Below are 16,007 nucleotides of genomic sequence, written 5' to 3'. Positions count from 1 at the left end.
GCCTCCATCAAATCAAGCATCTTAAGTCTATCTTCATAACTCTCATCTTTTATACATGGAATAAATCTGGTCGCCCTTCTCTGAGCCTTTTCCAGTGCCTCCATATCTTTATCGAACTGCAAACAGTACTCCAAGTGCAGTCTAACCAGAGCATTGTATAAAGTGAGCATAACTTCCATAGGTTTACTCCATATGTATCCTAGCATCCTGCTGGCCATTTTTTTTATTTTTTTTACAGCTACTGAACATTGACGAGAACCAGAAGGGCTTTCATCAACTATTACTCCCAAGTCGTTTTCAACTTGAGCACTTTCCAATTTTGTACCACCCATAAAGCAATCCTGCCTACAATATCATATGGGGCGGCCTGTAGCCTAGAGGTTAAGGTACATGACTGGCACCCACAAGGTTGGTGGTTCGATCCCTGGTGTAGCACAGCCGTTGGGCCCTTCAGCAAGGCCCTTAACCCTGCATTGCTCCAGGGGTGGATTGTCTCCTGCTTAGTCAAATCAACTGTACATCGCTCTGGATAAGTGCATCTGCCAAATGCCATTAATCTCCAGGAAAGACGGATGAAGGTTTCGGAATGGCCACCACAGTCCCCAGACTTGAATATTATAATCTGTGGAGAGATCTCAAACATGCAGTACATGCAAGGACGATGAAGAATATTTCTGAGCTAGAGGTGTTCTGGCAGGATGAATGTGGAAAAATTCCAAAAACGAACTGAAAAGGTTCAATGTTTCTATTATTTTTTTCTTTGCACCACCTGACCCAACTTCGCAACATTGTTTGGAAGCCAATACCATAAAACTTTATCAGCTCATCCAGGAGGGCATTTATCTTTTTATATTTTGGCAAATACGTGCCCGTTCAAAAATCTTCTTCATTTTAGCACTCGCTTCCAGCTCAGCCAATCCATCTAGTCACGCAATACAGGCATCATAGAGGCAATAATAATGTTGTTCCGACCAGTGTGCAACAGGCCCTGTAAAGCACACCTATATTAAGCGAATTACCGGTAAATGAAGTGAAAGAAAGCAAGGTATCCTACCGTCTGACTGCGATCCGATCATAATCTTGCGAATGGCTGCTTCCTTGATATTTAATTCCAACAAGGCAGCTGTTCATTTAGCCATTTGAACTGGACATGGCAGACCTAGCTGCGATTTCAGATGCAGTAAGAGACTCGAGTGGTTGATTTGTAGATTCAGGCGTGTAAGTGCTTTGTTGGAATGAAAACCTACACCCACACCAGCCTTTATCTGTCAGGGGCACACTCTTTAAACGACCCATATAATTACATCTAGTGTGAAGTGTTTCCTGACTCGACTGCCTCTCTATTACAAGGCAGAAGTGTTTTTATCTCCCCAACAACCAACAACCGCCCCCCCCCCCCCCCCCCATGAAACATGCCGTTAAAAGTCTGTCTCTTGTCATGTTTGATTGTTACCTTGTCATCCTTTTTGAGGTCATTTTGACGGGAGTGCCTACAAAGGCCTCAGCCAGATCTGTAGAGGAGTGGCGTGAACTCGTCATGAGCAGTCCGGATGCTCTGGGGCTGAAAAGAGAGTGGCAAGACTGAGGTTAAGCAGGAGTCAAGACTATGCAGCAAAAACACCTGAACTGCTGCAGCAGATAAATTAACTGACTGACAGATCTTGCAGTAAAAGGTTTGTTAAACATGGTTTCATCAAGAATACAGCAGAAACTGCCAGAGTAAATGTGATGAGACTTAATACCAGAATGTGAGCCTTGATGGCCCAACCATAGATCTAGTTGACGCCCACAAAAACATCTCTCCAGGCTCAGTCCCAGAGGGAGAAAGTCTGGTGAAGTTTCCATAGGAAATTAACAAAGCAGTCGGTTTTTAAATGAGCACAAAATGTAGAGACTGTTTGCATTACTGCAAAGAAATGGATTTAAAACCCAGATTTGTACTTAATTTCCAAAAATCTGCAATTAAAAGTGAAACCGGTCCTGCCAAAAAGGCAAGTTAGGCCGGCTTTCGTGGAGCAGCATAATTGACTCGCTGCTCCAGGGGAGGGACTTAGCAGGGTTTGTGGGACTGCCGCATACAGCACCCTGAAGCGCATCGGAGTATCGATCGAATTGAGACGAAACTGCATGGAGAAGGCATGTCACTCTCAGGGTTGCAAGATCCTACTGGGCCGCCGAGGGACAGGGCCATAAGGTGGTCTATCCCTAGCTAGCACCAATTGGATCAGATGGGGTATAATTGGCTACCGAAATTGGGAAGAACTGGAAAGATTGTGATCAACTACGTATTCTGGTTGGGTAGACTAACTAGTTTTGGAAATCTAGTCTACGTTTCATGGTTATGGATCACAATGACTAAATGTAAATAATGTAGTTTACAGCACCCGAGTCCTCTTGTCGGGATAAATTAGCCTAAATTCCTCTGCTGGTCTCTAAATAGAACGATTGAAAGAGATGTGCAGACATTATTATTCATGAAAATGCTAAAATAGCGATTACCTACGATGGCTCCCTATTCAATTACTAATTTACACCTTGGAAGGCTCCATCTTGGCATGTTACCGACTGGATCAGTATTCAAAATCTTGGATTAAAGGATGGACATATAAATCATTCCAAATACTCCAAATATTTAGTGTCCAAAAACTTAGGGGCTGCTTGTCTTTCCCCCGTTTTCTCCCAATCTAGCAGCCAATTGTACCCTATCTATTCCAATGGCCTGTGTGTTAGTTAGGGATAGACCGCCTACACTCTGTCCCTCGGTGGCACAGACGGATGAGATGGATCCTGAGAACAACATGCAACACGCTCCAAGCCGCATTGTCCCGCCTGGGACCGTGATTCCGAGGCGCCTGGGGTGTTGTTGTATGCAACGATCTCACTAACCCCCCACGCTCAGAGCGGCAAGCCAATTATGCTGCTCCATGTGAGCTGGGCAAACTCAGCTTAAGCAGGACCGGGAATCGATTGTGGGCAACTGCAACGATCGATTTTTCCCCAGCAACAGAGACTTTTGTAATGCATGTGACTGGCAGGCTGCAGTAGGTGCTCTTTTGTTCTTGTTGTTTATAAATTTGCCTCCCATTAAAACCCTTTTCTTGAATTATCGTGGTCTCAGAGAAATTGTTGTCAATTTATACACAGTAGCCAACTTATAATGTGACTTGTGTTAACCATGCGTTTTACACGCAGATTTACAAAATGGTTAAACCTACACAACAGAGCTGCATTCCATTCGGAGTCGGAGGTCGGAATTTCCCAGTTGGCAAGCATTCCAGGTGCGGAACACAAAAAAAACAAACAACGTGTGTAGAACCACTTGAACTGTCCGCATTCCGTACTGACCCAACAGAAATGTACCAGTAACATTGCTTGTTAAATGTTAACACCCATTTAGCTCTTAGAGCATGATGTACTGTGAGCACCATAATTCAATAAGAGAATTAAAAAATTTGGCCGCATATCCTTTGCATGCAATGACTGCGACGCATAGATCTTCCCTGGGTATCTTCCATGGTGATGCTCTGTCAGGCTCTGTACTGCAGCCATCTTTAGTTCCTTCTTGTTCCTTGTTCCTTTTTGACTTCAGTCTTCAATTTAGCATGCTTATAAATGTTCAATTTCATTCAGGATAAGGTGGTATGCTTTGGATCATGGGTATTTCCCTTTTTTCTCTCCTTTTTCCATCACTCATGTTAATCTTGGTCTCGTCTGTCCACAAGATTTTGTTCCAGAACTCTCTTTTGTGAGGTGCTTTTTAGCAAACCATAAGCTTGCCTTCCTGTTTTTATGCTTATCAGTGGTTTGCATCTTGTAGTGTACCCTTTGTAGTCCTTTGACACATCTACACCTGCATCAAGGAGAGTGTTTTTGATCCGTTGTTCCGTTGCCAGAAGGGTTTTCCTCACCATAGAGGGTATTATCCAGTCTTATGACAGAGTTCATCAGCTGCTTTGTGCTTGTTAATAATGAACCAAACTGTTGACTTGGGCATGCCCAGGGTTTCTGCAATGTTCCTGATTGATTTCTGAGCCTTATGACAGCCTGCTTAATTTGCTTCCTCATGTTGTCACACTTCGCCTTTGTAGGGAAGAACACCTTCCCAACTGTGAAGCATGGAGGTGGGTCCGCTATGCTTTGGGGTTGTGTGGCAGTTCGGGGCACAGAAAATTTTGCGCAAGTAGAAGGAAGAATGGATTCCACCAAATAAAGAAATTCTACAGGCTACTGTTCCAAGGTCAGTCCAGACGTTGAAGTTGAAGAGAGGTTGGGTATTCCAGCAAGACGAAGGCAAACCATACCTCGAAATTAACCATGAAGTACATCCAGGAAAGACTGATGAAGGTCTTGGAATGGCCACCACAGTCCCCAGACTTTTTTTTATTGAAACTCTGAATAGATCTCAAACCATGCCGTAGATGCATGGAGATCGAGGAATATTTCTGAGCTGAAGGTGTTCTGCTTGGAAGAATGGGGAAAAATTCCACAAGATATGGTAAAAGTCAGAATGGAACTCTCCAAAAAGTGTTGACAAGCTGTTATAGTTGCTTGAGGAGGAGTTACAAAGTACGAACTGACAGGGTTCCAAAAGTTCTTCCCAGGGCCTTTTTCCTTTATTATTTTGAAACTGAAAAAATGAAGAAATGTGCCATGTTTAACATTGTACCATTTAGAGGTCAGATTCACTTCTGTTCACTTAGATATTACTTAAGGCTTTTTGATCGGGGTGCCCACGTTGTTGCAGTGCAATGCATACAATGATGTAGATACGGGTCAGGAGCTTCAGTTAATGTTCACATCAACCTCCAGAATGGGGGAAAAATGTGATGGAGTGATTGTTGGTGGCAGACAGGGTGGTTTGAATATCTGCTGATCTCCTGGGATTTTCACGCACACTAGTCTCTAGATTTGGCAAATGGTGCAAAAAACAAAACAAAATCCAGTGAGCCGCAGTTCTGCAGACAGAAATGCCTTGTCAATGAGAGATGTCAGAAGAGAATGGCCAGACTGCCAGGAAGGTGACAGTAACGCAAAATACGTATATTTTTACAAAAGAGTTAACCTAAGTTGTTCTTTATTGTAACTACTGCAGACCTGCTCCTTGAGTGCACTTTCGATCCTTGGTTAGTTTTGGAGGATTTCCAAAAACTGTTCTTGAAACTCCCCCACTGTCGGAGCATTGCAAGTATTTCAGACAGCAATGTTCACATTTGGTGGTTGGTGCATACAAGTACTTGCTGTGGAAAAATTAAAAAAATATATGCAAATTTGACAGATCTCCTGAGGCGGCAGTGCCAATTGAAACACAAAACCACTGAAAGCACGCAACAGCGACCTGCGTCCAATAATTTTCTGGCTTAATAAAACTGATAGGCCACAGACATTGTTTGATAAACTTTATATTTAGCTCCAGCCATTAGGATTTGAAATAACAATAAATACACTGTTAAAACACCTTTGAGGGTATTTACACCCATATCAGGTTAAGTTATTTTGAAATTGTTTTTGTCTAGTGAGACTAGTTTGTGTGGTCTCCCTTTTGCCAAGGCCTTACAATCCAGGTTGTGACAGTGAGAGGTAGTAGTGACGTAGCATGGAGGTTGTTAGGTGTTATGCCCCTCTGCTTTCCCTAACATTTTGTCTTTTCGGAGGCCGTGTTTCCAGTTTCCAGCTCTTGGGAAAGCAAGTGAAGACTGCCGCAATTGCCATGGTTGAAGCATGAGAGCTTCATTCTACCTGCTTGCTAACATTTTGTAAATTTTTTGTTTTGTTAACTCACCCATTAGAACATGTTTCTGCTGGTTCTCATGTTAGATGAAATGTGCTTTGTCTTGCTGTGGATTGTGAGCAGCAGTTTGGTACTACTTGTTATTTTTAGCTGTAGCACTTGCCTTGAAATATTTAAATTTGTTGCATGCTACCATGTGTCTTTGTAGCGTTTACAATTGCAATTTCGCTAATTCTTTTGGTTGGGATGCCCGCAAAGTTCCCAGTAACTACAATCAAAAGGTGCATCTAAAATGGTGCTTGGTCCAAACCGGACAAACTGCAGCACCGAGTCAAAGTGTTGCTGAAGACAAGCCTACTGCCATCAAAGGGGGCATTGTGTGGTTTTGAAAGTCCGATTAAAGAAAAGTTAATTAAATCACAAAACAAAAACTCCAATTTCCGTTGCCCAGAGTGGATGACTGTACAGACTATCAAAATTGCACATTAGAATGTAAATAAATTATATTTATAAAAAGATGGTAGTTTCTGCTAACCGACTGAGCACGGACCAATTCAGCTTTTGCTACTCCTGCTGTTTTATACAATCATCCTGTGATGCCATTTGGGATGCAACTCACCAGCTACATTTCAGTGCCTATCGAATTGTGTTGGCCGGCTTGAATGATGAAGTTCTGTATAGCTTGACCAGGATTGAGCACATCCAGCACATCACTACTTTGTTTAAGTGCCTGGCCACAGCAAAACTGACAGTTAACTTCACAAATTATGAATTCCGGCCAAGCCACAGTCACCTATTTGGGAAAAGTTGTTGGGCAAGGTTAAAAAAAGAGGCAATTAACCAGTTCCTTTGCCGAGAGTTACAGATTTTTTGGAATGACAGGCTATGGATCATTTTGCAAGAACTGTGCACAACTCGTTGCTCCACTTAATAGCTTGCTTAGCCGAAAGTGCCTTTTAAATGGGACCAGTCGTCAGCCTGCCTTGTAGGTGAATGCTCCAATTTGATCTGCCCCTGCATTTGATCACTCGTTTAAACTTTGTGTTGATGCTAGTGATGTTGGTGTCGGTGCGGTCCCTCTCCAGGATGACATAACTGAGGTAGAACATCCAGTTACTTTTCTAAAAGGTTCACGTCCTGTCAGAGAAATTACTATATTATGGTGGAAAAAGATGCTCTTGTACTGATTGTCTTTAAAAAAAAATGTAGGTCTATTTAAACCAGCCTTCTCCCACTGCAAGTTTTCACCGACGATATTGCCTTTGGTTTTTCTCCAGCGCTCCAAAATGAACAAGGTCTGGTCTGCGGGAGTTTTTTTTCTACAAAACTATAATTTACAAATTCCACACATTCGTGGTAAGGAAAATGTACTTGCCGATGCTCAGTCCCAAATTTAATACTCTTCATAGAAAATAGTTACTGGATACATTTTTGTTACTTTGTAGAGTTGACTTCCACAACAATAGTATTCAAGTGATAACTAATATAACATTTAGATGGCAATGTCAACTTTATCCTTCTTAAGGGTTATACCCCACTCTGGTTTCCCAAACAATATTACTGTCCTTTGGGAAGACCATCACTGCAGTAGTTAAAGAGGCTAATTGGTAAACTGGCAAAAACCTGTGGAAGAAGCCACAACATAGCATATGAGAGGTTAATACTACCATCTATTTGCTATCGGTCTTTGTTACTTTTAGTGACTAATTTGTGTTTTATATTATTGCAAGTTGCAGTTAGGATAAGGATAGTTCAGTGAATGGTTAAACAGTTAACCTAAACTGATTTGTAAACGGTTACAAAAAATTGATAACCGATAACCGTTTTTATTTCTTCTTTTTTTTTCTGAAGGTGAAATGGTAAGCTCAGTTTAAAATAAATGCATGTTCATCACTAGGCATATTATTGCGATTCTAAACTATTGTAAACTGTCAATCGACAAGCTTCAGTAGTTTGAGCAAGCAAAGCAATCTGGCCATTTCAGGGGGTTTAAAATGCACCACAGGGAATTGAATGAACGTTATGTTGTTTCTTAAGGTTCACAGAAGATCCGTGTTTATTCGTTGACACCCGAATTCAAACAACCCGCAAACTGAACGCAGCTTTCCACTATGCTATATCTACAAATAAACAAAGCAATACATTATTAGACAAATGTTGCACTAAATATTACAATACGCTGTCCACAAGCAATTGGCGGCCATTTCAGAGGGGTAAGAATGCAAACACCGCATGGAATTGAATGCTACAGTACTATAGTTGTCAAATATTTTTGTGTTTTAAATCTGTAGATGTTAGTTCACTAACGGCTTATTCTATGGCGTTTCTTCATCCGTGTTTATTTGTTGACATGCAAATTCAAACTAACAGCAAACTGAACTCCCCTTTCCACAATGCAGTATCTACATAAAAATAAATGAAGCAATACATTATCATTAGGCTATTTATGCATCGGATATTGAAAGCGAAAAATAGACACGTTAATTAGCACATTTCAACGAAAAATGGTCACATTAATCTCACAACCACAATTGTCCCACGCCATATGAAATTAATTTGAATATAAAATGCAAGTTTACTGTTACATAAAAAAATATAGCAAATTGCTCAGAGACCTGTATTGGCAGGAAAGTAAAATCATTAGACCAGTCACCTATGGTAAAATAGACCCAGTGTTACAGTCAGGTCCATAAATATTGGGACATCGACAATTCTCATCTATACACCACCACAATGGATTTGAAATGAAACGAACAAGATGTGCTTTAACTACATCCAAATCAGGTGAACAGTGTAGGAATTACAACAGTTTGTATATGTGCCTCCCACTTTTTAAGGGACCAAAAGTAATGGGACAAACTAACAATCATAAATCAAACTTTCATTTTTTAATAATTGGTTGCAAATCCTTTGCAGTCAATTACAGCCTGAAGTCTGGAACGCATAGACATCACCAGACGCTGAGTTTCATCCCTGGTGATGCTCTGCCAGGCCTCTACTGCAACTGTCTTCAGTTCCGGCTTGTTCTTGGGGCATTTTCCGTTCAGTTTTGTCTTCAGCAAGTGAAATGCATGTTCAATCGGATTCAGGTCAGGTGATTGACTTGGCCATTGCATAACATTCCACTTCTTTGCCTTAAAAAACTCTTTGGTTGCTTTTGCAGTATGCTTCGGGTCATTGTCTATTTGCACTGTGAAGCGCCGTCCAATGAGTTCTGAAGCATTTGGCTGAATATGAGCAGATAATATTGCCCGAAACACTTCAGAATTCATCCTGCTGCTTTTGTCAGCAGCCACATTATCAATAAATACAAGTGAACCAGTTCCATTGGCAGCCATACACGCCCACGCCATGACACTACCACCACCATGCTTCACTGATGAGGTGGTATGTTTTGGATCATGAGCAGTTCCTTTCCTTCTCCATACTCTTCTCATCATTCTGGTACAAGTTGATCTTTGTCTCATGTGTCCATAGAATGTTGTTCCAGAACTGTAAAGGCTATTTTAGATGTTGTTTGGCAAACTCTAATCTGGTCTTCCTGTTTTTGAGGCTCACTAATGGTTTACATCTTGTGGTGAACCCTCTGTATTCACTCTGGTGAAGTCTTCTCTTGATTGTTGACTTTGACACACATACACCTACCTCCTGGAGAGTGTTCTTGATCTGGCCAACTGTTGTGAAGGGGTTTTTCTTCACCAGGGAAATAATTATTCTGTCATCCACCACAGTTGTTTTCCGTGGTCTTCCGGGTCTTTTGGTGTTGCAGAGCTCACCGGTGCGTTCTTTCTTTTTAAGAATGTTACAAACAGTTGATTTGGCCACACCTAATGTTTTTGCTATCTCTCTGATGGGTTTGTTTTGATTTTTCAGCCTAGTGACAGCTCTTTGGATCTCATATTGAGAGTTGACAGCAACAGATTCCAAATGCAAATAGCACACTTGAAATGAACTCTAGACCTTTTATCTGCTCCTTGTAAATGAGATAATGAGGGAATAAGACACACCTGGCCATGGAACAGCTGAGCAGCCAATTGTCCCATTACTTTTGGTCCCTTAAAAATTGGGAGGCACATATAGAAACTGTTGTAATTCCAACACCGTTCACCTGATTTGGATGTAAATACCCTCAAATTAAAGCTGCAGTTAAAGCATATCTTGTTTGTTTCATTTCAAATCCATTGTGGTGGTGTACAGAGCCAAAAAGAGGAGAATTGTGTGGATGTCCCAATATTTATGACCTGACTGTATATTCCATCAGGCAAATATTGCGTGACGATGGAATTTTGAGTGTACAACCCGGTCTGCAACTAAATTGGTCACAGCAGCATATTTACAGATCACATGCCAATCAAGTCCATCAGGCAGAAGCCATAGGGAGGATGAATAGATTCATCTATCCATCTATTCTGGATGAAAACATGACAAATGAAAGTAAACTACAGGGATTTCTGCAACTGTGAGTTACACAGCACAATGTCAATGTAAATATTTAATTCGGCAATTAGGCTGACTTACTATTATCAGACTTACAATGTTGACATTGAACTATTCTCAGTAATTCAGTCAAAAAAATAAAATATATATTTTCAAAGATAAGACCCCTAGCGGTCATAAGCAGTATTGGTTAACCGATTCACTGTTTAAAAAATGGGATGGTAACTGGTTTTAAAAAAACTGATTTGTCACATCCCTAGTTCAGAGTACAAGTAGACTCACCCGTTTATGTTTTTCGGGAGATAAACAACTATTTTCCAGCTAGGGTTAGCAGTCTCCGTAGGCCTGGAGGCCCTGTTCTGGCCTGTCCACTGTCCTGGCCAACTACACCCCTGTAACCTGCTTGTGTATGTATGATTCTGTTTGTTAGTGTCCTGACCTATAGTGTTGAAGTACTGTAGCTTTTGTAGTACGTGAGGATAGTAAATATTGTCTTGCCTGCTGCAATTTTGGTTGCATGTCATTTGGCTGACGCTTTTAGACAATCCTCCCCTGGAGCAATGCAGGGTTAAGGGCCTTGCTCAAGGGCCCTGCTCAAGGGCCCGACGGCTGTGCGGATCTTATTGTGGCTACACTGGGGATTGAACCACAACCTGGCTGGTCCTTGTCATGTATCTACATTTACATTTTAGTCATTTGGCAGAACTATAACATGACCAGAGCTGGCAGTGATTAAGGATTGTATGCAAGGTGGGGCAGTATCTTAACCACTACACTACAGGCTGCCCTTTGTTTTTTGTTTCTGTATTTGTTTCTGGTTGCTTTCTGTTGCTTTTGTTACTGAAACACTTGGGACAGTTCGGACTTAACAAGTACGGTTTGCACAGGCTTAGAAATAAAACGATTTGCCTGAAGTTTTACTAGTGAGAACATCTTCCCAGTGAGCATACTACCTACATGATGTGTTGCAACTACCTCCCAGAGATGCTCAGCATGATAGAGCACCACCAACAGCTGTAAGGTAGGTGTGGAATTTGTATTTAGAGTCTGTTGTCTCAATGGCAGGCCCTCTTGAAGCTAGACAAAAGCAAAACATAGCCAGTGCCGCACACACGCAAATACACATATGGTATATGCATATTTACACTATATATATATATAAGCAGCTGAATAAAACTTCACAACATATTCCCTTTGATGAGCTTGTTTTTGGGGCACCTTTTCAGTGGAGAAGACTCAGGCTTGCTGTCTTTGACCTCCCACACCTCCCCAATCTTGGTGAGAACATTGCTGAGGAAGCTTGCCCTGGTGAGCACATCCGCCGCTGACCGCTTGGGCAATGTTGACAAGGGCTGCGGTCTAGAAACTACAGACAAAAACACCGCTCATACAAATTGTACCAGAGAAAATGAAGGACAAATAATTACTTCAGCTGATCAATGACTGCAGACCTAAGCTTTGTCTTCACGGTGGAAAAACATTAAATAAAAATAAAAAAAAGATCACATGTATACAATGTTCACAATACACGTTCTTGGAGACAGAATAAAGATAATGAAGATTAGTTTGTTATATGAACAAACCAGTGCATTGCAAGAGATAGTTTATTGATATAAATCTATGGTAATGTTAGTTACAATTACAGTGATCACATCCATCAGATTAATTGAATCATTTGGTCCCAATTCTGATTAGGTAGTTCTATGCAATTTCTGAAATTAATATTCATGAGCATTCTATGGACAAGGCTGCTGGAGACGCACACACCTTCTTTGTGTATGTTAGAGGAGTGGTGGTATGGTTTTACACGCTCTGTCGCAAGTTTTCGCTGCACTCTGGGAAGGACCTTGCCATACTGGTCCAGAATGGAGTTCCTTGTGTTAGACCTCTCCTTATACTTGGGATCATTCTGGAAAACAAAACAAACTTACTCAATCATTTCTCATTAAAGACAAACCTACTTGAAAAGAATGATGTTCCTACAAATACCCCCTAAATTATTAACTTAAGTCACAAATGCATTATATCACTATGGCTGAGTATTTTGAATGGAAAATAGCAAATTAAGTCACGGAGCAGTCACAGCAAAGTTGGAGAAAATCACAGAAAAACCAGAAAAAAGACGGAAGAAAAAAAAAGTAGCGGTGGGCAAAACTCACATTGTTCATGGTTGATTAATGACTATTGGTAAATCTGTTTTTGGCGACATTCATAAAAGCTGTATTTCATTGTGGGCAAACCATTATCTGAACGCAAAGAAACAAGCACTCGAGTGAAAAGTCAGCGTGATCGAACCGCCAACCCTCCGACTGCCAGACGACTGCTCTTACTTCCTGAGCCAATGTCGCCCCATTTTCCATTTCAACGATAATTCCGCTGTCTGAAATGCATTTCTTCAGTCAAATCTTAAGGAGACGCCAACTGTCTGCCATCAACATGGTATTCACATATGATGTTACCTTTCCTAGGGAGATTGTCTGTTTTCTCATATGTAACCTTAATGAGAAATATCAGCCAGTCAGCTAGCTAGATAATTTGTACAGAATGTGGTAGCATAGGTTGTCATCCTGTAAACTGACAGACTCTCTCTCTATAGAGTATATATAACATTAGAGCTAGGTGAAACACCATACATTTAAGTAACTTAGCTAGCTAACTTAGCTAATATAGGTGGAATGGCTTTTGTGTGGTCTAACAGTCACTTACTAGCTAGCTACACTATGGTATTAACGAGACTAGTTTGGCGTGTTGAACAAAACAGACCAATTTAGCTACTTGTTTTAACACAATTTGGATAACACAAACTAATTATGAAATGGGAGAAAATATAACCATGGTCACACCCCAGAACACACCCGGTTACATTGCGCTTGAGATATTGCAGCCCACAGGATGTGGAGTTGGGTAGCACTGCGCGAGAGCTACAGTCTGTGAGACTGTCAAAGGTGGACAGGTAGCCTACTGTTGGGGTCATCTACTACCTGCTCACAATACCAATTCTCAGGTGCGTTTAATAATAGAATGTTCAATTAGCCTAATTTGCATTAGCATGCGTCTCCTCCATGTTAAGTCGATGGGTCAAAATTAAGAATTCAAAATTAAGAGGTCTAATTGAAATGTAATAAAATGAAATGAGAAAATACATGTATATCTCTGAATTCGCTACAGAATGAGTGGTCTGTTAACCCCTTAAGTTGCACCGGTCCATATAAAACGCATAAACACTGCATTTTTTCACCTGCATAACAAAACTGCGCCGTTTTCAATACGCATGCCCAGACTGTCACACATCGGCAAAAGCAGTTCAAGCTTTCATGCCAAAAAAAAATTGCCGTTGGAAAATGGACTTTGCGATGGACTCCAATAGGGGACTCCATTTAGACTTTTGACAGGTACACAGCTTATCCAATGCAAAACATGGAAAACTCACACTTGACCAGAGCAGGACACTATTGCAACATCCTAAAGTTTAATGTACGCTCAGCAGTTTTTGCTGTAATCTGGTGATGCAGTGCTGGTCAAGCACTCTCTCAGAAGCAATAAATGCTGCTAATGCTGATAGTAAACAAGAAAATGCTCAGAGGGAGTGCTTCTCTGTGGGAGTCAGAACATACACCTTGTGGTGTGAACCAACTCCCCTTCTGCAGAATAATGTACAATTCCTGCCTCGCACCTTCTGTCTCTCTGGAGAAATTGTGTAAGCACAGTAGTTTTGGTTTTTGTGTTTTATTTAATCTTAAACAGAATTAGATCATACGATACAACCATGGAGTGTATATTTTACAGTTTTTGTATTGCACTTTATCTAGTGTATAGTTTATGAAGGACAAAGCATTTCCAGCCCACAGCAGAATTTTCTGTATGGAAAATTGACTGTTAGGGAAAGACCTTAACTAACTCGAACACTACCCCACTGGAGGGCTACCCCCAATTTTTTGGTGTCACACTTGATGGCATGAAGGTCCTAGGTTCAAATCCCAGCCTGGGCTTTTCTGTGTGGAGTTTGCATGTTCTCCCCGTGTCTATGCGTTCCTTCCACAGGACAAAGACATGCAGGTTAGGCTACTTGGGGGGGCATTAACAGGGTGTTTTTGCAAAAGAGCATGTGTGGCTCAGTCAACTTACCTGGCATAAATAAAGGTTAATAATAATCTACTATCACTTGTGTACCACTTTTATCTTGATCTTTCAGCACTTTCAAGTTGCATTAGAATCTTCATCTTGATGTTGTAGCTCGATCATATCTCTTAATTATGCCTCATTTCTGTTTTTTGAACTGCCACTGACTGAGTCTATACCTACTGTGTGCACTAGAATTGACATTCATGACCATGGATAACAGATACATTATGAAAATTCTACCTTATCTGACTTATGTTCTGTAGTTGTTCCAATGACCTTCAGCAGGTACTTATATGCTGCTTTGGATTAAAGTGTAAAAGTGAATTACCAGGTTCTTCTTCAGGGATTGGTTGAGCTGTAGTGCTGGAACATAGTTGGCCTGCTGAAGGTAGTGCACCATGAGTAGCTCTCGGTTTTGGAGCCCCCCACTGCCTTGCAGAAACCTCTCCAGACAGTCCTGGGGGAGAGAGAAAGATTAGGGTGAAATAGACACTTGAGCGAAACAGTATAGGTACAATCACAGTGGAGAGGTGTCAGCTGCTGGACAAAATAATATTGGAGCAATGCTTACCATATCTCTAAATGGTAAATGGTTGGCTTTTAATGGTTGCCGGTTTGGGTGTGTCAAAGTGTCCCTGAGCAAGACACCTAACCCCAAAATGCACCTGACGAGCTGGTTGGTGCCTTGCATGGCAGCCAATCCCTGTTGGTGTAAGAGTGTGTGTATGAATGGGTGAATGAGAAGCATCAATTGTACAGCACTTTGGATGAAGGTGCTATATAAAATCGTAATCATTATGCTGCTTGGAGTAAACTATGGAATTGCTTGGAGCACAGGGTGCATTTTGTCAGAAAGCAGATGTCAGGAATGAGACCATGCTTGAGGGGAATGTTTTATGGTAAGCCGGATTTACGATTTTGGAAAAGCTCCTTCACTTGACTCAAAGACAATTGACACATGGTTGGTGCTTGGATGGAAAATTACAAAGTGAGTCAAAAGAGTGTAAGAACTGCATCTGTTTATTAGTCTCTTAAAGGGTTCTGATTTTCTGCATGTTTACAATAGGACTCGGAACTACTGTCCTCTCAGGTCCTCTTTGCACTTGTTCTTGTGTATAATTTGTACTTTGTTGTACGTCGCTCTGGATAAGAGCGTCTGCTAAATGCCATGTAATGTAATGTAATGTAATTAGTTGGGGGGACACTCCTCCATACTTAGCTGGGTGTTTGACAAATCTTGAGTTTGGGGGACGAACTGTGTCCCCCAAACTAGTAATACAAATTATTTTTTAACGACATTGAGAAAATTCCATGACCGCAATTTGGCAACGAGGATGGGATCCTAACTTCACAGTCTCTGGAGCAAGATATGCCAACTCATATTGTCCAGCAAGCGAGTAAGTTTTCTTTTGTTAACTAGCCCACAAATATGACTTGGATAGGTTGGATAGATGGCTAATGCTAGCTCATTTTCAACATGCTAGCTAGAAGCATTTCTCCCTGGCTATCATTTGTAGCATGAGCACTTGTAGGCATTACAATGCTGGGGGTAGATGGTTGTGCAAAACACGATGTCACACTGGGTATTAAAGATGGTTATAGGAGGGAGTCGTGCCTTTTCTCTTCAATGCGACTTGTGATAAGAGCTTCGCCCATGTTTGCAATGTCAAATGACTTCTGGCACAATGTGCACTTTGCCTTTTTAACTCTCTGGGCTCTA

At 41.2% G+C, this 16,007-nt stretch overlaps 1 protein-coding gene across 1 annotated transcript in view; it reads right to left on the bottom strand.

Annotated features, from left to right (window-relative positions):
* The window catches only part of ahctf1 (AT hook containing transcription factor 1), a 180,049-nt gene that overhangs the window by 32,202 nt on the left and 131,840 nt on the right, over positions 1–16,007 (bottom strand). Inside the window, exons 23-26 of the mRNA XM_061241130.1 lie at positions 14,616–14,744; positions 11,933–12,074; positions 11,384–11,531; positions 1,454–1,561 (exon numbers count right to left, since the gene is read on the bottom strand). Coding sequence (XP_061097114.1) covers positions 1,454–1,561; positions 11,384–11,531; positions 11,933–12,074; positions 14,616–14,744 — 527 coding nt within the window. The remainder of the gene's footprint in view (positions 1–1,453; positions 1,562–11,383; positions 11,532–11,932; positions 12,075–14,615; positions 14,745–16,007) is intronic.

This window comes from Conger conger, chromosome 5 (genome assembly GCF_963514075.1).
Source record: "Conger conger chromosome 5, fConCon1.1, whole genome shotgun sequence".
Taxonomy (NCBI): domain Eukaryota; kingdom Metazoa; phylum Chordata; class Actinopteri; order Anguilliformes; family Congridae; genus Conger; species Conger conger.
This window is presented reverse-complemented; position numbering and strand designations above follow the sequence as displayed.